The 22,890-nt window shown below is 38.2% G+C and overlaps 1 protein-coding gene across 1 annotated transcript in view; it reads right to left on the bottom strand.

The window, feature by feature from the left end:
• Window positions 1-3,676: 3,676 nt before the first annotated feature.
• LOC149712164 (multidrug resistance-associated protein 1-like) overlaps window positions 3,677-22,890 on the bottom strand; it is a 38,405-nt gene continuing 19,191 nt past the window's right edge. The window contains exons 10-21 of the mRNA XM_089849342.1: window positions 20,655-20,858; window positions 19,661-19,807; window positions 18,290-18,571; window positions 16,555-16,731; window positions 14,970-15,137; window positions 14,539-14,892; window positions 13,207-13,955; window positions 12,202-12,328; window positions 12,035-12,136; window positions 10,365-10,511; window positions 5,536-6,056; window positions 3,677-3,922 (exon numbers count right to left, since the gene is read on the bottom strand). Of these exons, the coding sequence (XP_089705468.1) occupies window positions 3,811-3,922; window positions 5,536-6,056; window positions 10,365-10,511; window positions 12,035-12,136; window positions 12,202-12,328; window positions 13,207-13,955; window positions 14,539-14,892; window positions 14,970-15,137; window positions 16,555-16,731; window positions 18,290-18,571; window positions 19,661-19,807; window positions 20,655-20,858 (3,090 nt within the window). The 3' untranslated portion in view covers window positions 3,677-3,810. The remainder of the gene's footprint in view (window positions 3,923-5,535; window positions 6,057-10,364; window positions 10,512-12,034; window positions 12,137-12,201; window positions 12,329-13,206; window positions 13,956-14,538; window positions 14,893-14,969; window positions 15,138-16,554; window positions 16,732-18,289; window positions 18,572-19,660; window positions 19,808-20,654; window positions 20,859-22,890) is intronic.

Here is a 22,890-nt window from a genome sequence, read left to right as displayed (position 1 = left end):
ACTGGTTTATCGGCCAGGGAGCCCACTGGTCCTATAATTCCTATAAATTCCTATATTTTTGAAGCAGTCCTATATTATCCTATAATTTCATGAAAGGTCCTATATTATCCTATAATTTCATGAAAGGTCCTATATTATCCTATAATTTCATGAAAGGTCCTATATTATCCTATAATTTCATGAAAGGTCCTATATTATCCTATAATTTCATGAAAGGTCCTATATTATCCTATAATTTCATGAAAGGTCCTATATTATCCTATAATTTCATGAAAGGTCCTATATTATCCTATAATTTCATGAAAGGTCCTATATTATCCTATAATTTCATGAAAGGTCCTATATTATCCTATAATTTCATGAAAGGTCCTATAATATCCTATATTTTTGACTTAGTCGAAGTTTTCGTATGTTTTAGCATAAAATTTATCAAAATTTAGCTTTTTTTATCGAGATCACATTTGAATAGACACCGAAATTGCGGAGCTCGCTTAGGATTTTTTATATATTATATTATGTTATATTTTAATTAAGTTCTTCTGAGTTTTCAAAGTAAAATCCAATTTGTTATTTTATATTTTTTGAGATTTTTCTACATAGTTTAAGCCCCAAAATTGTATTATATATGAGCATTTTTAGTCCTATATTTTCCTATAAAAACACATTTTATCTCCTATAAAATCCTATAATTCCGGAAAAAAATTCCTATTTTTCCTAAAAGGAATTTAAATTTAAGAGTGGGCTCCCTGTTATCCCTGGACCCCAACTCTCTTGCTTTACAAAGGTATTTTTGAAGTTTACAAAAAAATAACATTAGATATGGTATTGACAAAAAAAATTAGTAGTTTTATTTATAAAGGTGTTTTTGTTAATATTTTGAATTAGAGTTTGAAAATTAAGAAAAAAATGAAATAAAACAAGATATGCCCCAAGGCATATTAACGCTTTTTGCAGTGTGATATTGTCTGTAAGAAAACCCGAAATAAGGGATATTCACACCGGCAACGCCAGTTCCATTCCCGCTACCAATAAGCAAAGGCGTGGAAAAGTATAGGAAAAATATCGAAAGCTATATAACAATCGTAGTGGCACAAACGTAGAGTATCCGCATCCCACACCGGAGTCGTCAGTCACCCGTAAGTTCGAGCCCCGCTAGCTCCGAAAGACCGCATTTTCTCGTCGAAAATATGATCGAATTTAGTATAGATGTCGCTAGTGCGGTGCAGAATCAAATTCCGGCGAGCTCTGCCGCGAAATTTAAATTTACGAAAATGTACGCGAACGCGAAACAGCCAGCCTGCCTGCCTGCCTGCCTGCCTGCTTGCCAGCCAGCCTGCTTCCAGGGGTCGCCGTAATAAGCTTATTGCTATAGGCAAAAAGCTTAAAAATACAAAGAAATATTTGAAATATTTCACAGTTGTAGACGATCGGGGTCCAAATGATATTTGTATGTTTTCCAAGCTTTTATTTTTAGTTCTACAAGCGATTACATTTTATATTCTTAGCAATTTTCATATTTTTTTAAACAATTCCAAGTGATTATTATTATTAGATTTTATTCGACTCTGCCCGTAAAGCTCCCAATGATTTTACAATGTTACCAAGTTGATTTTTTTCACTGACCAAATGACTCTTGTTATTAGTTTAATTCTAATTGGTTTTCATTTAGATTTAGGTTTGAGCGATATTTGAACTAATTTAGAGCGAGTTTTCAAGCGATTCAATTTAATTTGTCAAGTATTTCCATTTAATTTGTCAAGTATTTCCATTTACTTTGAAAAGTATTTCCATTTAATTTGTCAAGTGATTGAATTTAATTTGTCAAGTGATTGAATTTAATTTGTCAAGTGATTGAATTTAATTTGTCAAGTGATTGAATTTAATTTGTCAAGTGATTGAACTTAATTTGTCAAGTGATTGAATTTAATTTGTCAAGTGATTAAATTTAATTTGTCAAGTGATTGAATTTAATTTGTCAAGTGATTGAATTTATTTTGTCAAGTGATTGAATTTAATTTGTCAAGTGATTGAATTTAATTTGTCAAGTGATTGAATTTAATTTGTCAAGTGATTGAATTTAATTTGTCAAGTGATTTAATTTAATTTGTCAAGTGATTGAACTTAATTTGTCAAGTGATTGAATTTAATTTGTCAAGTGATTAAATTTAATTTGTCAAGTGATTGAATTTAATTTGTCAAGTGATTGAATTTATTTTGTCAAGTGATTGAATTTAATTTGTCAAGTGATTGAATTTAATTTGTCAAGTGATCGTATATTATAACGATAAACGTAGATGAGGATTTAGTGAATTAATATTTACACTTTATTATATATTAAATATATTTCAGGAAGTTGTTTGTTTGTTTGTTTGTTTTAATGATTGTTACGTATACATGGTCAAAGTTCGTTACCCAATTTGAGAAAACTTTAGAATAAACACTAGAAAGTATTTTAGAAGTGGTCTGGTTTGGTTGCGTTCCTCAAGGCGAGAACGTCGGTGTATCACTAGCCGTTAAGCCTCTTAAAACAAGAATGTCCTATGGGTTTATGATTAATTAAATTAAATTAAACATTTATTTTTAGTTTGAAGGTTGTAATAATGTTAGTTTGTAAATACAATTATCAAGGAGATATTTCATTTGGTGTTCAGTTTCTAGACAGAGGAATGTCTCCCCTTTTCCAGTCTCTAGAAAACACCCGGGCAATACTGGGTACCTTGGCTAGAATCTATAAGCTCTGACTTACTGATAATCAGCTTAGAGCCAAGAACCAAAGTTGCTTTACTAGTTTTGCAGGGACGATCATTTACTCATAACGAAGAATTTTACATTCCAAGGCTATCTTGGACAAGCGAAGGCTAGAAGTTTATGACTTCTTATCCTGGGAAGTATTGGACTCTAACCATATCCGGAACCATCTCTGTTAGCCAACTTCTTATTAGGTCCGATCACCGCGCCACCTACGGCATTTCCCTCATTTTGAGTTGGTAGGCTGATTTGCGTGCCAGCAGCGGGCAAGAAACGAAACTTTAAGGTGTGTCCTGTGGTTTGAGGTAACGAATCGGAAACTGTGACAAGAACAGCTGTTTTAATAGAGTGTGCTAGAAATTCCGGTCAAACTAGTGTGGGGTCCTAGGCCCACGGATTGTAATGGATTTTCTAGCCAGACGGCCTTTCAACGACTGGCGCTGAAGAAGTTTTGAACACGCCCCACAGTTTGAGAGCCACAGCCTCTCGGCGTGGGATATTTTTTCAGTAGATTAGATAGTTTTCCTAGTGGGGAGGAAACTTTCGACCCTCTTTTACGAATGCCATAGGCAATTTTGACTTCCAGGGATATAAAGCCTTAGTGTCCAATACTTCCCAGGATAAGAAGTCATTAACTTCTGCGAAGGCTAGAAAACTCAATTTTTCCTACTACCGTCACCATCTTTCAACCGATATAACCAATAGTTAGTGGAGTGGTTGCTATCTATATCATATGGACGATCTTCATGGTTAAATTTCGGGATTAAAAGTAATAAAACTGTTCGGACGGGCAACGCCAGGTCATTTTGCTGCTAGTACCTTACCATGAAAAGAAAAAAGAAATAGAATATCTGAGCACTGAGGTAGAAAACTTGGCTTGCTTCTAAGGGATAAGTATAAGGACATTTTCAGGAACTAGGAGAGACATTAAATGAGTAGTCGAAATACCTTTAATTGGAGATTTACATAGCAGGTTTTTATAATTAAAAATCTTTGTAATTTAAATGTTCTAATGTACATAATTTTACTACATAATTTATTTCAGTTATTTAAGTCTGATGATCACACGAGTCCGGCGTCTTTTGCCATTCCGTAGAACACGGATTTTGTGTTCTCGAGCAAATTTGATGGAGTTTCCAATTCAGCAACGCAACCCATGTCCATCACCATCACCCTAAATGAAATAAAAAGGTTTCGTGTTGAGATTTCCTCTGGGAAGCAATACAATCATAAGTTTATCATGCCTCTAAGTAGAGAAATGGCTGCTACTCCTATGGCAATAGTGTTTGTCTGGCTCCCTTTAATGAAACCCTATACTCTCTCCGTATCATTTATCACCTCAACTTCAATACAAAATTGTACGGCCTAGGCTAGCGTTTCTTTTATCCCTTTTAGAATGTTTCAGGACTGAAACCGCCCGCCTCTATCTCACCAGAGAGAGAGAGGGGGATTTGGGGTTTCTTTAGTAAAATTCGTCCCCCCCCGTGTCTGCCTATACGAAACGTAAAAATCTCCTTTATTACATTGGATGATTTTTATCATGTGACCCATTTAGTAATCGTCTCGACCGCTTGGTGGCTGCACCGCGACAGAAATTTCAAAATTTTCTCTCTTCGGATCTTAGCACTATACGAGAGAACTCCATTAATTTTAAAGTTTGCCCTCAATCACTGTTGGTTGTACAATTAACCAATAAGGGTTCGCGATTTCGAGTGCGACTGGCGCCATTTGGAGTTATTTTAAGTCAGATGTTTCCCTTTCCCTAAAAAGGTAGTGTCCATCTCCCCTAGACCCTCCCGCAACATTCTAGACCCACCCTAGAGGGAGGGGCCACAAAAAAAAGTACCGGAAATGGACCTGGCCAGTTTTGTTGATCACGTGATTTTTGAGCTACATAATATGCCTCAGTTTCACTCCCTATTATAAATTCTCTCTGGTATTTGTGTACTTAGAGGCATGATAAACTTATGATACAATATATTATGCATTTGTCAGATTCGGACGCATCATTTCTTTCGTTATAAACGTCCTAAAATTCCGTTCAATTTTAACGTTGCGATTTATTTGTCACGGAAGCGAATCGCTAACGAAATTTTGATAAAAGCGCGCAAACTTAGACCAGAAGTTTATGACTTCTTATCCTGGGAAGTATTGGACTCTAACCATATCCGGAACCATCTCTGTTAGCCAACTTCTTATTAGGTCCGATCACCGCGCCACCTACGGCATTTCCCTCATTTTGAGCTGGCAGGTTGATTTGCGCGCCAGCAGCGGGCAAGAAACGAAACTTTAAGGTGTGTCCTGTGGTTTGAGGTAACGAATCAGAAACGGTGACAAGAACAGCTGTTTTAATAGACTGCTAGAAATTCCGGTCAAACTAGTGTGGGGTCCTAGGCCCACGGATTGTAATGGATTTTCAGAGAGCTCTAGACAGACGGCTTAGCAACGATAGGCGCTGAAGAAGTTTTGAACACGCCCCACAGTTTGAGAGCCACAGCCTCTCGGCGTGGGATATTTTTCAGTAGATTAGATAGTTTTCCTAGTGGGGAGGAAACTTTCGACCCTCTTTTACGATTGCCATAGGCAATTTTGACTTGCAGGGATGGATACTATGTAATGCCTTAGTGTCCAATACTTCCCAGGGTAAGAAGTCATTAACTTCTGATAAGACCAAATTAAAAATCCTGAGTGTTTTGGGGGAAAGGAGAATATGGAACCATGGTATAAGCACAATTTCGCGGATTTAAAACACCGCGATAAGATGCGGTAAAACTGAAAGAGACTAACCGGTCATAGTCCATGATGGTATTCAGCCGATGAGCGATGGTCAAGACGGTGCACTCTCGAAACTCGTTCCTTATAGTGCTCTGAATGAGATCATCCGTATCTAAATCAACCGACGCCGTGGCTTCATCCAGCACCAAAATTTTGGTCTTCCTAAGTAGGGCCCTGGCTAAACAGATCAACTGTCTTTGACCCACGCTTAGATTATCACCACCTTCAGCTATCTCCAAGTTTAGCGTCTTAACCGCTGATTCGACGAATCCCTTCAAGTGGGCCAATTCCAACGCGTTCCAAATTTCCTCGTCGCTGTGAACCTCAAAGGGGTCCAAGTTGAATCGGAGTGAACCAGAAAATAGTACAGGGTCTTGCGGGATAATGGTAATTTTAGATCTTAAGTCGAACAGACCCAAACGAGAGATGTCAACTCCGTCGATGATAATTTCGCCCGTTACCGCTTCGACCAATCGAAATAGGGCCAGTGTTAATGAAGTTTTTCCAGCACCTGTACGACCTACAACTCCCACCTGGAAGACAGTTCAATACGGATTAAGTTCAACAAGAATGGATCGATAATAACGAGATTTAATAGGTTAAAAATAAAAGTATTTTCAAGGCCATGGTGACGTCAAAAAAGTGATACCATTAGCAATATAATTAAAATATTATGATACGCACTTCTCATTGGCTCAATTTGTTAAGGAATAAAGGTTAGTTCATATTCATGTTATGTATACGGGGTTGTTGCCTAAAAAAGCATATTATTCCTTGATGTTTGTAACTATTGACTCTGCCTCAGCCACCAGGGGTTGATAGCCTCTAACAAGGCTAGTTTCCATTGGCAAGTAAAAAAGATGGGGTGGCGTAACTCATGTGTTATTCGGAACCGCCATTTGGTTCACTGAGTTTTATCTCTATTCTATTGATTGCTGTAAAAATTGTATGAATAATCTTTCCAATATGTCATGTATCTCGTGCGAGGCTGGGAGCAATTAATTTTAGATTAATTTACTTTAATATATATAGACGGAAGAAAAAAGTTTCAAGAGGCAATTATTAATAGAGCTCGGCATTTTCTATCCATTATCCAAAAATTGGTGGATAACCGATTATTTATAAACAAAGTTGTGGATTATAATACGATTTAACGTGTAAGTTCTGTGGATAATTTTCGAGTATGGATAAAGATAAAATAACGTGGATAATGGATAGATAATGCCGAGCTCTAATTAGCCATATGCCTGATCAGCGCACATGGGCATAGCGGCCAAAATTGGAACTATCATAAGGATGAGCTTAGAGTAGTGGCACTCTATGTTAACTCCCTATAGGGCATAATAAGTCAAACCCTCGGAGATGCCATTACTCCATTTTATACGAGCTTAGAGCCAGGGTTGGCAAAAATTAAGTTTTTTTTAAAAAAAACAAAAGTTGTGTTTTTTATTGTTTAAAACACGATTTTTTGTTTTAAACTGTTTTTTAAACAAGTAGAAAAAAACAGTAAAAAAACACAAAAAAAAACTAGTTTTAAACATGTTTAAATCACTCTTCCAGATCTAATAGTCTATATCGCGGCTCTCCATTTAAGCCACTACTCCCGCCAGCGCGAGGCGCTTATTTTCACAACCTACTTGATTAAAAAAAGGTCTTGGTTTGGACCAAGACAGAAAAAACAAACGATAAGAGTGACGTTTATCAATTGACTGAAGTCCCGATATTGCAATTTTTCTTTATTTTTATCCATTTAATCCTTAATCAATATTTAATTCAATCAACTGATTTAACAGTTAGTCGATTTATTCCCTCCAAATTGATTGAAAAAACTACAAATTTACGCATTTTCAAGAACAAAATAGATTTTCCGAAATTATTTTATGATATTAATTATTTTGAGCGTTCAATATTGAATAACTTTAGAATTTCAAGGTGTAAGAAATTGTCCGTGTGGAATTAGAACCAGGGACCACTTGAACCCAAAGCAAGTATTATACACCTAGACCAACGAACCACGAAACGTATTGAGAAGTAAAACACGAAAATAAAAATACTCCTAAATTTATAATATGAAGCTCTAAGACGCGACCTTCCGGGATTTAACCTGGTACCACTCGCAACCAGCGCGAGTATCATACCCCTAGACCAACGTACAACGAACATGTACTGCAAAGTCAAACAGGAAAATCAAGAGCTCCTAAAATTTAGAATTTGCAGGTGTAAGAAAGGGTCCTTGTCAGGGTTGGCAAAAACTTAGTTAAAAAAATTTGTGTTTTTATTGTTTATAACACGATTTAAAGTTAGATTTTCGGAAAACATTTTATCATGAAATTAATTATTTAAAAGGGAGTACGTGTTGAGAGTACAATATTGAATATTTGAAAAGTTCTACTGACTTCAAAAAAGAGCAAACGATCTATTCAAAAGGAAAATATAATTTTTTTAATAGCACATACAAAATGAGTGTGATGCGTAAATTTGTACATTTAACCCCTAAAGTCTAAATGCCTGATTTCTTTTGTGGCCACTATTCAGTCATTTCCGCTTCCGTACTTCCGAGTTTCTTGGTCAGAACTCATCATACATTTGAAACTTCACCACCCCTTACTTATTTGTAGGCGCTCATGTTTTCCGTTTTCGGATTAGGCGTATTAATTTTAGCACTGTCAAATGCCTGGCTTTATAGATTACGCGTAATCCTTCTAGAACAGTAAAATGTACCAACAGTGTTGAGAAACCACATAGGAAAAATGTTATTGCTTTGCTTTAAGTAGATGACAAAATAAGTTATCCTTAATCATAGTTCTGAATATCAGTCTTCAATACAGATTGGTAATGGATAAAACAACTGGTAGGGTCTCCAAACCATTAAACACACATTTGAAACAGTCGAATAATTGGAAGGTTTTGACTGGAGCTTATTATTTCTATTATTTAATCTTTTCGCTCATTTTCAAATAAAAAAGAGTTAAAAATATTCGAAATTTTTCTCCATAAAAAAAACATGTTTTAAACTTTTTGTTTAAAACGTTTTAAACAAATTAAAGTTTTTTTTCATGGCTGTTTAAAACAAGTTTTAAACCAAAGTTTAAAACAATTTGTTTAAAACTTGCCAACCCTGCTTAGAGCGGAAAAACGTATTTTATAAATTTTACACCTGTAAAATCTTTTAAAAAACACTTGGAACTTGTATTTCTACTTACTTTCGAGGAAATACCACCGTTTTCTGAAGGTAAGAGTCTTTTTTTATACATTTATTAGTAATAAAAACATTAAGGCGAGCTAAGCCTTGGTCATGGCCATAATGTAGATTTGCACATAGAGTGAATCACTAATCTGCCGTGTTTTACATGACCAAGGCTTAGCTCGCCTTAAATGTTTTTATTACTAATAAATGTATAAAAAAAGACTCTTACCTTCAGAAAACGGTGGTATTTCCTCGAAAGTAAGTAGAAATACAAGTTCCAAGTGTTTTTTAAAAGATTTTACAGGTGTAAAATTTATAAAATACGTTTTTCCGCTCTTAGCTCGTATAAAATGGAGTAATGGCATCTCCGAGGGTTTGACTTATTATGCCCTATAGGGAGTTAACATAGAGTGCCACTACTTTAAGCTCATCCTTATGATAGTTCCAATTTTGGCCGCTATGCCCATGTGCGCTGATCAGGCATATGGCTAATTATTAATTACATACTAATGCATTTAATGTTGTTATGTTAATTATAGTATCATAACATCACAGAAATCTCTTTTCTCTTCTATCTGGGCGTTCGTTAAAACTTATGGCTTTGACTATAGAAATAAGTGTTAGGCTTATAGCACCTCAACTTTTGAAAATTTTAAAATGTATATTATATTACGGAATATATTTGGTAATCATATTGATGTTATCATAAGTTCATAAGCTATGTTCAATAAGATTGTCACTGGTTACGGACAGCTTGTCATGAAGTGACGTAGGTGAAACGTTATAGATTCTCGTAAAGCAACGCCTGGTGAGGCGCTTTCAGAGGCTTAGTACAGACTGAATAGGAACAGGAATATATGGAGGGGCTGGAATGGCTAAGGGGGCTCTCGTTGTACCCTTGTTGGTGGAAACATAAGGCGAGTTTTCTTTTTTAGAAGTGTAGCTCCTCCCCCTACGTCTGTTTAGCTGTCAACCGAAGGCGAAAAAAACATGACTCGTTAAAAAAGGCATGGCAGAAGGGACCTTTGAGATTTTTGAAGTTAAATGCGCTGATTCGCCGCCGTTCGCGTTCATATTCGATTCTCTCAGCCTTGGCAGAGGACCTAGGGTAGAGGGGTGGGGGAATTAAAGCAAACAAGTTTTTTTGGCAGCCAATGAATGAATGAAACTAATCTAAGTGGTAAATACGATTTTTACGTCAGGCTATGACGTCACTAGCGTAAATTAAGTCACGCCAGTTATTTCCAAGATCATTTCACGCCGATTACGATTTGACCTTAGCCATTCCAATCCCTCCATACATTCCTGATAGGAAGATGAACTGCAATATCGAGTGTAGTCAATTCTCACGTCATTCTCAAACTAGATCACAGTAAGTCTCTAGCATTACTAAAGTATGTGTATGCTATACTTATGGAACATGTCTTATAAACTTGCGATGTTATATAAGAGGAAAGTGAAATATTTAGGTTTCCAGCTTAGGTAAGGCAATAGACTAGTGGCGGTAGAGAGGGGCGTAGACTGTGTATCCCTCCATCTGGGCGCGTTCTTGTAAGAGGGGATACTGTGCGCTCCCAGTAGGGGGATGACACTGAGCTAAGAGATAGAAGGGTATGAAGTTTGCATACGTAGTACTGCCATTACTCTATATTACCTTTTCGGAAGGATTTATTGTGAAAGATACTTTCTTGAGAACCAAATCCAAGTCGTCTCTGTAACGCGTTGAATAATTACTGAAGATAATTTGGCCCTTTTCAGGCCAAGAAGAATTTGGTTTACTATCCACTATCTCCCAAGATGCCTGCAATCATGAAACACACAGTATTTCAAAATTAACGCACTATAAAATGTATATTGTAAGCTTGCTAAAATTCTTAAAGAACCCTGATGTTCCCATGACCTGTTTGGTCCATTTATAAGTTCCCTGTTCTTTTCACGTTTACCCTGACATTGGGCCTGTTAAAAATGCGACTTCATTGCAGAAAGTTCCGCTAAAATTTAAGTTTCTTAGAGAAAAAATACGATTTTTTCTGTTTAAAGCCTGGTTTTCACTGCCGAAAATTTCACGGAAGAGTAAATAAAAATCCGCAAAATTTTGCGGAAAATTCCTTAAAAAAACGGCGGCAATTTCGGAAAAACGTTTTCACTAAAACTTGGAGACCATATATATATATATATATATATATATATATATATATATATATATATATATATATATATATATATATATATTATATATATAATTTTTATCATATAAATAACGATTAAGCCAAAGTTCTTTAACAAATCGTTAACTACACATTTTTATAAATTTAACTCGACAACACAAACGCCTTCAATTAAAAAAAATGGCTCCGAAAAAATCCTCGTGAGCTGACCAAAACCAAGCCTATGGCGTCACGCATTCGTCGATTCCTATTGGCTACCGCTTTCCTTTCCGTAAAATTTTACGGAAAAATAGAAAACCAATTCCGTGCTTGCCGCCCAGAAAACGCGAAATTTTGCGGCAAGTTACCTCTGAAAAAACGGCGCGGAACGCGGTTTTCCCTGCGTTTTGGGCCAGTGAAAACCAGGCTTAATGGCGAACAATTTGATTTTGGGACAATATGTAAAAACCATGTTTCAAACTTTGAAAATAAATTATGAAACTTTGAAAATTTGAAGTTTCATTTCAGCAAATACGCTGTTGACCAGTTGCCTTTTCAAAATTAAAACAAGTCGTCCTAAACGCTGAGTGCGGTATGCGTATTATTTTGCTGCTAAACAACGACACATATCATGGAAAGTTCGTGTAAGGAACTTAAAGGTTTGTCTGTTTCACGAATAATAATGAAAATATCGACTAAGTCCAAAATATTTCTTTACTATGGGCAAGAAGTTATATCTAGTATCTCAGAGAGAAGGTATAAATTCGCCAGATTTCCAGCTCTTTATCTCCAGTGCAAACGTAGCCTGTCCGGAGTCAATCCCCGCCCCCTCTAAATTACAACCAGCATCTCATTGGTTCTTGAAAACTCACGTCAGCGCGACGACGCGAGTGACGAAAATTACAGTCATATTTTCCGACTGAGGAGAGGCTGCGAAATAGCCCGGCGCCTCCTTTTACGTCCCCCCTTGTATTTTGAAAGGGGGACTGGGACAATGGCGCCCGGCGAATACAAAGGCATCTTATACCTTCTCTCTGAGATACTGATATAACTTCTTGCTATGGGTGAGTAAAAAAATTTCATTTTTATAGGAAATGTAGGATAACTGGGGTCCCTGTTATTTCAACTTTGTTCGTCACCCAATGGTCATAAACTTATCAAACATAGTTATACGTACTTCCGTTTTTAGATGCGTGTACTCGGACAACCTCTCAACAGAAACCAGGGCTGACTCCAAATTAGAAGTGGAAATAACTGCCCGAAATAATTGCGAAATAAGCTATTTCGTAAAAGTTGAAATTATTAGTCATACAACGAAAGATTTTGACAGGTATATCGTCTAACTTCATTGGCACTCGTGATGACGAATCCAACAGCTCCTGGTGATAATTTATCCCTTGATAAAACAGTGAATAGTCCGGCGAAAAACAGTAAAGTGTTGCCAACTATTTCCAACTTAAAGGAAAGCCATCTAAAAATAGAGGTAGACGTGAAAAATGCAGTTAAATAGAAACAGTAGTGCTTAACGCGAAATAGAAATAGGGATTTTCTGAGTATGGGGTTTCTGAATGACGCCAATAGGAAATGTATATCATTGTTATTACAGGCTTCTTATGGGGATAATTCGGAGTTATAACCTGGGTCAGAAGTTGATGACTTCTTATCCTGGGAAGTATTGGACACTAAGGCATTATATAGTATCCATCCATCCCTGCAAGTCAAAATTGCCTATGGCATTCGTAAAAGTGGGACGAAAGTTTCCTCCCCACTAGGAAAACTATCTAATCTACTGAAAAAAAATCCCACGCCGAGAGGCTGTGGCACTCAAACTGTGGGGCGTGTTCAAAACTTCTTCAGCACCAATCGTTGAAAAGCCGTCTCGCTAGAACTCTATGGAAATCCATTACAATCCGTGGGCCTAGGACCCCACACTAGTTTGACCGGAATTTCTAGCAAACTCTATAAACAGCTGTTCTTGTCACCGTTTCTGATTCGTTACCTCAAACCACAGGACACACCTTAAAGTTTCGTTTCTTGCCCGCTGCTGGCGCTTAAATAAGCCTGCCAATTCAAAATGAGGGAAATGCCGTAGGTGGCGCCTAATAAGAAGTTGGCTAACAGAGATGGTTCCGGATCTGGTTAGAGTCCAATACTTCCCAGGATAAGAAGTCATAAACTTCTGCCTGGGTATAGAGCGCTTTTATTTGAGTCATCATCCGAAATTTCACCATGGTTCTGACAGCCACATTGGTGAATTTCGGCTATTTCGTGAGCATTTTTCACGAATCTTTTGGCTTCTCTCCCACGGAAAGCTCTCTATTCATTTATTAAGACGCAGTGGTAACTCACCTTGCAGTGGTCCTTGAAAGATATCTTATCAGGGCATTATTATCGATAAACTTTTGACTTTGTAAAATAAATCGAGATTTGGCACCGTAAGCTCTGATGCTACTCGCCCCGGAAATAGACTCGGCGAAATGAGAATAGAGCGGGGATCGACTATTGGCTTCCATCCTTTTAATTTGCCGATTAACTGCTAAATATAAGCGCTGCGCGAATCCGTAAACGCTGGAGATTGGTACAGCCACTAACAAGAACAATGGTATCTCTAAAACAACCGAAACGATAAGGCCAAAAATTTGGATGACGTTGATGAAAACCATTCTGATCATGTTTGGCAATTCAGTATCGGTCGAGTCCACGTCCTTGGCGAACCGATTCAAGATACGACCGGTCGGAGTCGTATCGAAAAAGGACATTGGTGAGCGTAAGGCCTTCACTAACATGCTTTCGTGCAAGAAATTAGACGCTCTCAGTCCAACTACGGCTAATATTGAAACGCTGCCCCATAGAAGCACGGCTTGACAAAGGCCTAAGATTCCGTAGACCGAGAGTCTAGTGTTACGCAACGAGTTGTCTGGAACTGTGGGTTCAGTGCCGTTGTCTCGGAGTTCACGTTCAGCGTCTTGACTCCATAGGCTTAACCAGTATCCGGAACCAACCCCGCAGCCTTGTTGTACGAAGAAACCAAATACGACGACTAAAAACCATATTAGATTCATAGCATTAATATATTCTTTGTATACCGACCAAGATGTCTGGAACGAAAAAAGTAATTGAAGCTTCAGGAAGATGGTTAATTTTAGAGGTGTGCCAAAAACCTTTTTTTTTAATTTATAAAATTTCCGTTTAAATAGATTAGGCGCAATCAGCTCAGCTTCCCAACCGGTTTAAATTCAAGTGTTAAATCAGAGAGAATTTATAATAGGGAGTGAAACTGAGGCATATTATGTAGCTCAAAAATCACGTGATCAACAAAACTGGCCAGGTCCATTTCCGGTACTTTTTTTTGTGGCCCCTCCCTCTAGGGTGGGTCTAGAATGTTGCGGGAGGGTCTAGGGGAGATGGACACTACCTTTTTAGGGAAAGGGAAACATCTGACTTAAAATAACTCCAAATGGCGCCAGTCGCACTCGAAATCGCCAACCCTTATTGGGTAATTGTACAACCAACAGTGATTGAGGGCAAACTTTAAAATTAAAGGAGTGTCATGTGACCGGAAATTTACCTGGCCAGTTTTTGCGTCGCAGCCTACTTGTTTGAGCTACATTGTATTTAGCACTGTCAAGGGCAAGAGCTTCCACTCCCTATTATAAATTATCTCTGGTTAAATTTACTCACAGAACCACGTAACTCAATCTCAGCTTTGACGAGTTCTTTCCCGGCCATGCTTTTCTTGGTATCTCTTGCTTTATCGTTCGTTAAACTTTCAGTACTTGATTTGCTCTTTTTTTCCGTAGTGGACATCTGTCTACTGATTTGCCTCATGGTCAGTGTTTTAGCAACAGTTTCTGTTAATGTCTCATCATCCACTTTGTCATCATTTACGTGTTGCGACAGGAAGTCCTTAAAGGCGCCGTTAGACCTGATGATCTCTTGGTAAGAACCACGTTCTGATATCTCGCCATTCTTCATCACCAAGATAATGTCAACTTCCGGTAGAAACGTCACGCTATGAGTCACCAGAATTCTGGTCTGTAATTGTTCGATACTAAAGGGTTAGTCGCGGATAATTATCTTGGTAAGAAAACTGCATCTAACTTTGCAAATACCTTATCTTTCAAAATACCGTTTTTCCCAATGACTTTATCGAATATATGTTTGCCAACGTGAGAATCAACAGCACCCAAGGGGTCATCCAATAAAACGATGTCACTGTCCCTGTAGACCGCTCTGGCCAGACTGACCCTCTGCTTCTGACCACCACTCAGATTAATTCCCTAAGAAACAAAACCTGTTAACCCTGTTTGTAAACCTTTGGATTGCCACAATTTGAATTTTATGATTCCTAATTCAGGTTTTCTCAGACTATTTTGTGTGGTATTTTTTAACCTTATTAGCACAGACGAAACGTTATTAATGATAACCGTACGAATGTTATGTTTATAAACAAAATTTATTTATTTAGCGGTTAGCGCTTTCGCCTCGCAGCAAGAGGATCCCGGGTGGGATCCCGGACTGCGGCACCGGGTGAAAATCTGGGAGCAAATCCTTCTGCGTAGAGTTTGCAAGTTCTCTCCCCGCTTGTTAAAGGAGTTTTCTTCCGCGGTTGAACCCGGTTTCTCCTTTCCATCAAAACTTGCAGAGGTTAACGGTAATAGTTAGTATAGGGCGCTGTAGGTTAGCTGTGGCATAGGGGCTAGCCACAACCCCTCTATGCATTGTAAAGGGACCCACCTGTAAACAAGCCACAGGCTTAGTGTGGAAATCCCTTCATAGGCAAAGCTTAGATTATTATTATTATCTTCAGGACATTATGTTTAAAACATTTATTATGCTGTAACACTGATCAACGTTGCAAGTCTCGTTAAAAATAACCAATTCTAAACTAAAATCCAATTCAGTAACTAAAATAAAATGGTCAAAATTACTGAAATAAAAATTCCAATCTTCTTACAACCTTCTTTCCCACTTTCAAATTCCTTTTTGATCCATTTTTAATTAAATAAATAATAATTAAATTATTTAATTATTTAAAATTAAATTAAATAATAAATAATTAATTTAATTATTAATTAATTTAATTATTAATTAAATTAATTATTAATTATTAATTAATTATTAATTTAATTATTAATTATTATTAAATTAAATAATAATTAATAATTTAATTATAATTATAATCCCATTTCAGGGATAGATTTAATTTTAGAAGTAGGATTGGAGAACGGTTAGCATTTACTTCAGTCCGACTCATAGCCCAGTATAGAGCCCCTCCCTCCTATACGTAACGAAAATTTTAAATTATCTTATTGGCTAACTTAAACTAAATTTTGATGACGTTGCTGAAGGGACGGCAAAAAATACGTAATTCCTTTTTACCTCTGTCGCTATGACCCGCCTCTTCTTTCATTCCCCTCCGTCCCGTGGATGGGGGTCCGGGACTTTGACGTGCGCCCACATTACTCAGCTCTCCATTCCTACTTCTAAAATTAAATCTATCCCTGCCCATTTTTAAATATGCTGAAGTTTCTCGAACCTATTTGATTTCCGTGACTTTTTTTGGCCCATATATTACTCAGTTTTCTGTGATCAATTTTTAATTGCTTAATTTTCCCTGATCTCTTCACCCAATTATTAAATTCCATGACCAGTGGTAGGACGGTTTAAATTACAAAAGTGAAAAAGTTTACTGACTTTTTCCCCGATTTCAGTTTGATCGTAGCCGGGAAGTATTTGAAAATCTACATCTAGAGCGCATGCCTCGACAATCTTACGATATTTGACAATGTCCATTGGTTCGTCAAATAAAATGTTGCTTCGCAATGTTGCATTTTGAATCCACGCTTGTTGAGGAACGTACGACATTGAACCCTACAAGTATTAAATTAACAAAAGGTGTGCAATTAATGAGACACGTTAATGAAAGTGACATAATTTCCGAGTACAACATGATTTCCGCCAACCTAAATTGCCAAATTTCTTTGCAATAAAATCAGCTTAGGAAGAAGCGACCCCTGAAAGTGAGACGACATAATATTTTACTCCTCACCGAGAGTCGCTCATTCCGTTTTATCTCAAAACTTCTATCAGAAGTAGGATAAGGGACTAGAAGTATCGAGGTAACAAAATTCTTCACTCGGCGAAAGTGAATATTCTTGATAACCCAAGAACGGTTGGCCCTCTGGTAGCGGTTTCTGAATTTCCCCTCCAAAACGTGAGACGCTCGTGGCGGTAGACGGCCGAACTAGATTCAAGCACTCGCGTCCGTGTTCCGTGGCTTTAGGTTCAGGGGAAGGGGGTAGGAATTGTTTTTGGAACTCGACCAATTTTTTTCTCTCTAGTGTAGGCGCAGGGATGGAAGCGGTGGCATAAAATCCTCAAATTTGTTCACTAGTGCCAGGATCTACTACCAATGCTAGAGCTCTTTACTTCTAGTCTCATCCTACTTCTGCTTCTACCTATAGCATCAGGAATGCATGGATTTCTTCAACTTGGAATCTTTAACTGGCCATTTTCTTAGCCTTTCTGCTTCAATTAAAGGTTGGAAATAAAGAAACCTTCACTCCTGGTCACATGAATAATTTAATTGAACTCCGAAACCACGGGACATGGACGCAGCCTGTGCCTTGACTCAAGCGACATATTATGGCCAAACTAAAATGCCAACTGCACTAAAGTTCCCCAAACCATCAGAATCCATTGGAGAATAATGCCATCTTTTCTTGAGAGTAATATAACTTCCTCCATGTATGTCCCGATACTGAAGCTTGCCTCCCCCTTTTTTACATCGAAGAGGCTTGTTACGAGATACCCGAACGTCTAAAGGTGGAATTCATAAACGTCATACGCAACGCAACTTAGTACAGCGTCGTGCGCAAACGTCTGCCTTTGCGCACGACGCCCAGCCTTTGCCTGTACTAAATTGCGTTGCGCCCGACGGTTATGAATTCCACCTTTGAAGCAAGCGCACACCTAACGTCATCGGACGAACCGCACGGATCGCACGCATCGGATAATTTTCTTCGACTGCGCACACTAAATTCGGAGCATTCGGATTTCCATAATTCCGACATGCGTATGAGAAATTGAGCATGCGCAGAGGAATGCTCGGGAATTTTCAAAAGGTGCAAAATTTCAAACTAGGCTTAACGTAGTGGCTAGTTGTGTGTGTGTTTATTTTATTATTTTTTTATTGGTTTATTAAAATGAGCATTTTTTTTTCTCATTTTCCCGTATTAAATCACTAACCGGAAACACCTTTCAAATTTTAAAGTAGTATTATTTTAGAGTTTTTTTGGAATAATGCGGTAAACCTAGCAAATTTGCCTAATCTTTAAAGAGCGCCATTTTGTGCTTCGTCTACATATAATCTCAGCATTCATAGTGTCATTACGTTCCTTATAAAATCACTAATTACGAAATTAATTACCCTCGATTTGACGGTTCCTTTTATTTTCTCCATATCCCCCAAGATACTCGAAATGAACGAAGACTTTCCGCATCCAACTTGACCAACAATAGCAACGAATGACCCCCTGGCGATGTTAACATTTAGATTCTTTAAAATGGGGACACCATCTTCGTCCCACCGAAAAGACGCGTCACTGATCTCAATGACGTTATTGGTGTTGTCTAATGACCCTTCTTCGACATAGTCTTCCAGCTCTTGGCTGTTTAAAACCATGTTAATCCTCTTGACGGATACTCTTGCCTGGAACCACAGTAAAAGTAACGCTAAAGGCGATTTGAGAATGAAATGGCCAGGCAACTCTTTTTTAATCGATTAAGACAAATAAAATAAAATCAGAGTCAGGAACAAAACTTAATTTACCAAAACACTTTTTGGGACTATTAACATACAAGCGATCACGATACCACGTGAGATAATTCAGACGGAGTGCTTTTCATTTCTTAAAAAGCAAATTGCGATTTCCATTGGCTTCTAGCAATCAGTACCATCAGAAGGGAATAAGAGAGAAGGGAGACATTAGAGCCTGCTATGGTAACGAGAGTCTGACCAACCTCAAGAAAACCGCGAAAACTTTGCGCAAGTACACAGCTTTTAACCAATTTACTGCAAAAATAGTTCTTTAAGTTCTCCGCGGTATCAGGCGGCCTATTTCTCTGCTAGATTTTCATTCTCCAAAGGCTTAGGGCTGTCCATGTTTCGTTCTTGTGTAATTATAACCTCAAGTATGTATTTTATTGAAACTAATTTTTCAATATTAATTCAGAATAATTAGTTTTCATCTATTTAACCTTCAAATTATCTGATTTTGGTATGTTCTCAATTCCCGTGCATCTAAATTAATTGCACAGCTTGATTTCGTTTATCAACATGAAATTCGGCCATTTTTATCTCCTTCAATGTAAAGTTGAAAGCAAAACTACTTTTTATTCGTCAACCGAGACGTCACCCTCTTATGTGACGTCACAGCTAAGACAGAAGTTAGATAGCAGCCAATCAGTGAAGGGTAGTTGATTTGAGGTTAGTAAGACTATTGTTACGAGTGTAAAGCATTATGGAGATATAAAGTGTGTCCCTTCTCTCTTATTCCCTTCTGGTACCATGAAGGCATAGCTGCAATGTAATGGTTTTTTAAGGAACCTTCAATTCGCATTCCAGTACAATTGCTCCATGGACACTGACCATTAGGTTTAAATATTTCATAAAATTTTGAAACTTTAACGATATTTTTTTGGTAAAGGAAGTTTTGCTAATGATTTTAAAATTATTTTATCATTATAAATCAATTTGAAAAATATCTGTGTCTGGTCTTTCAGTAATTAAATATCGTACCACAATCATGTAATTGATAAAATCAGGTATGTCAGTCAAAGGCATTCTCATCATGTTGAGAAGTCGTAATGAAACAAAAGCTGTAGTGGCTGTCAAAACGTTCTTTTCATCTGATAAAATGAATGCAGTGAAACTGCCAATGGCAACCTTCAGTGAAAGGACCACGATTGTTAAATCTTTTAACCAACAATAAGCTTGAAACGAACTCAACGTTAAGGTGTATTTATTTAAAACTCGGGCGACCTCTAACACGCTGGCTAATCTTCCAGACACTAATTTTATTTCGCCAAAGGCCGGGTTCACGAGGGCGAGCCTAAAAATAGCCTTTGCTAAGCTTAGTGGGAGAGTAAACTCCACCCCTTGACGATGTTAGCATCTAGTGCCACTTATTTACACCAGGGAGGAGAGACTTGAGAGGGAGTGTTAAAGTGAATAGGCGCGTTCGTTCGCTTCGTGGCTAAACTCGTCTCTTTCTGGCGCTGACTCGGGGACTCATCGCGGTGTCCGCGCGCATGCGTCAAATTTTAAAACCGGCTTTGAACTAGAAGGGGAAGGTCGTGTTTGGATTTCTGCCAAGGTTAACTATAAGAAGTGTTGTTTTTTAATCGTTCAAGTAACCCTAAGTATTTAACAAGACCCGTTATTTTTTAAGCCTCGGTTTCCTCCCAACAGACGTGGATTTTTGAATGAACAGAGTGAGTGGAGCAGCGATCGATGGAAGCGGAAGCTGGCGGCAGAGAGAATTTTTAAATTCTCTCTACTGGCGGTAGTAAACGACGTCACTCGCGCCTGCGCGTTAGCTAAAATTGTGGAACGGAGATAAAAATTCCTACCCCCACTTTCTTTCCCATTTGCCACTGTATGACGGTTTTTTTAGCATTAAATCAACACTCCCTCTAACGTTCCTTACTTCCTGTTTACACTAAACTTCAGCCGTGACTTGTTTCAAAATATGGCTCAGACGTGCCAGTAATTGTAAAGAAATAGTTCTTACGAGAAACGGTGCTAGAAACCACGTGGACGTTGTAATGGCGTTGAGAAAGACGATTTTGCGCAGAAGGCTAATCTCTTTTTGTCTTAATTGTAAGATCTTTTCCATAAAAGATTTTTCCCAACCATACAATTTCAACACTTTGATTCCGTTCAAGATTTCGCTCATCATTTTCAGCCTTGTGTCCTTGCATACCATTAGTTTCGCCTAAAAACAAAATGCAGAGCACAATTTGAAAGAGAGTAATGCGCATCCTTACATACAAAATAAGGAGTAAACTTAGCAATAAACTAAGGTGTACCCTTACGAGCGTGATATGTTATACCATTACAAGCAAGATGTGGAACAACCTTACAAAACAAAATGCGGGCCACGGTGTATACCTGTTATGTCTATTAAATCGCCTATAAAAAACATATTTTCCATGATGTATTAAAAAACGACTTTAATCTTTAAACGATAAGATAAGAAATTGTTTATGTATAAATACGAGTAGTTTTAATCGGATCGTCTCATACGTCGACCGCCATGTAACTTTTGCAACCAATGTAAATAAACACTGTTAAGTTTTTATTCCCGACCACATTCAATACGGAAGATCAAGCATACATAACAATGGCGACGGAGGCATTTTACATTTTACGTTAAAGAGCAGCGCTACCAGACAACAACAAGACATTTCTACTGAACACCGCTACGACACCTCTACCTCGCAACACCAAGACATGGCAGTCATCTACGGCAGGTTAGAGATCTTCGACAGCAGAGTCGAATCATGGACCCAGTATGCTGAGCGCCTCGATGCATATTTCAAAGTTAACTCCATTACCGACAACGATAAACAGCGAGCGATACTACAAACGGTATTGGATCCCAATACGTATGCTCTACTACGGAATCTGATCCGACCACTCACGATCCCAGACAAGACCTATGCTGACTTGGTGACAGTGCTGAAACAACACTTCGATCCGAAACCTTCAAAAATAGTGGAGCGATTCCATTTCAACAACCGGAACCGAAAACAAGGGGAGTCCGTAGCAATCTACGTCTCCGAGCTCAGAAAACTGTCTGAACATTGCAGTTTCGGTACAAACCTCAACGAAATGATCCGAGACAGGCTCGTATGTGGAATCAATGATGAAACCATGCAAAGAAGATTACTTACCGAGGATGACACTCTCACTCTGGAAGCCGCTACCCGCATTGTTCATACAATGGAAACCGCCACGCATAACACTCAACGTATTCAGAATGGAGAGAATCAGTCTGACACGTCCGCGAACCACGTCTCAAATCGAGACTCGAACTACGAAGTTGCCACACGACGAAAGCCTTTGAGAAGAGCAGATCGATCACAGTCTATGCCCAAGTTTGTTCCTAGTGCCAGACAATGCAATAGATGCACGTCTAAAAATCACAAAAGTCACGAATGCCCGTTCCTTGAAGAAACATGTTACAAGTGTGAGAAAATTGGTCACATTGCCAAGGCCTGCCAATCAACAGCTACCGAGAAACCGAATAAAGCGTACGGTGTAAACTCTAGACTTCAATCCCGAACACACCATATCGATCAAGACCAGCCAGTAGCACGGCAATATGATTTCCCGGTCAACAATATCACAACTGAGAGCACAGACCCAGACACAAGCACACCACCACCCGATGTAATTACGTGTCAGATTAATTGAATTAACATGAACTTCGAGGTTGACACAGGTTCCGGTCATACGATGATCAGAGAAGACGAATTTTGCCGAATTCCCAACACTGGAAAACTCGAGCAATTTAAGAAAAGTATACGTTCATACACTGGCGAGGCAGTAGACGTCCTTGGAACAACGACAGTATTGGCTACGTTTAAGTCAAAGGAAGCCGAATTACCAGTCCTTGTCGTCAGGAGTCAAGGTCCCAATCTGTGTGGCAGAAAATGGCTACATTCTACGTTGAAGATATTGCCGTCTCTCAACGACTTCGGGGTCAATCATATGAGTCCGACCAACATGCGACTAGACACCATTTTGAAGAAACATGATCACGTGTTCACGCCAGGACTGGGAAGACTGAAAAATGTACAAGCTCATCTTCATATCAAGCCTGATGCAGTTCCAAAATACTGCAAAGCTCGAACAGTACCATATTCCATGACCGAAAAAGTGGAAGCTGAGCTGCAAAGAATGGAGAAAGAGGACATCATCGAAAGCATTCCGTTTTCTAAATACGCATCTCCAATTGTTCC

This window comes from Phalangium opilio, unplaced genomic scaffold (genome assembly GCF_054372755.1).
Source record: "Phalangium opilio isolate 3A_F unplaced genomic scaffold, DU_Popi_V2 ptg000009l_1, whole genome shotgun sequence".
Lineage (NCBI taxonomy): Eukaryota > Metazoa > Arthropoda > Arachnida > Opiliones > Phalangiidae > Phalangium > Phalangium opilio.
This window is presented reverse-complemented; position numbering and strand designations above follow the sequence as displayed.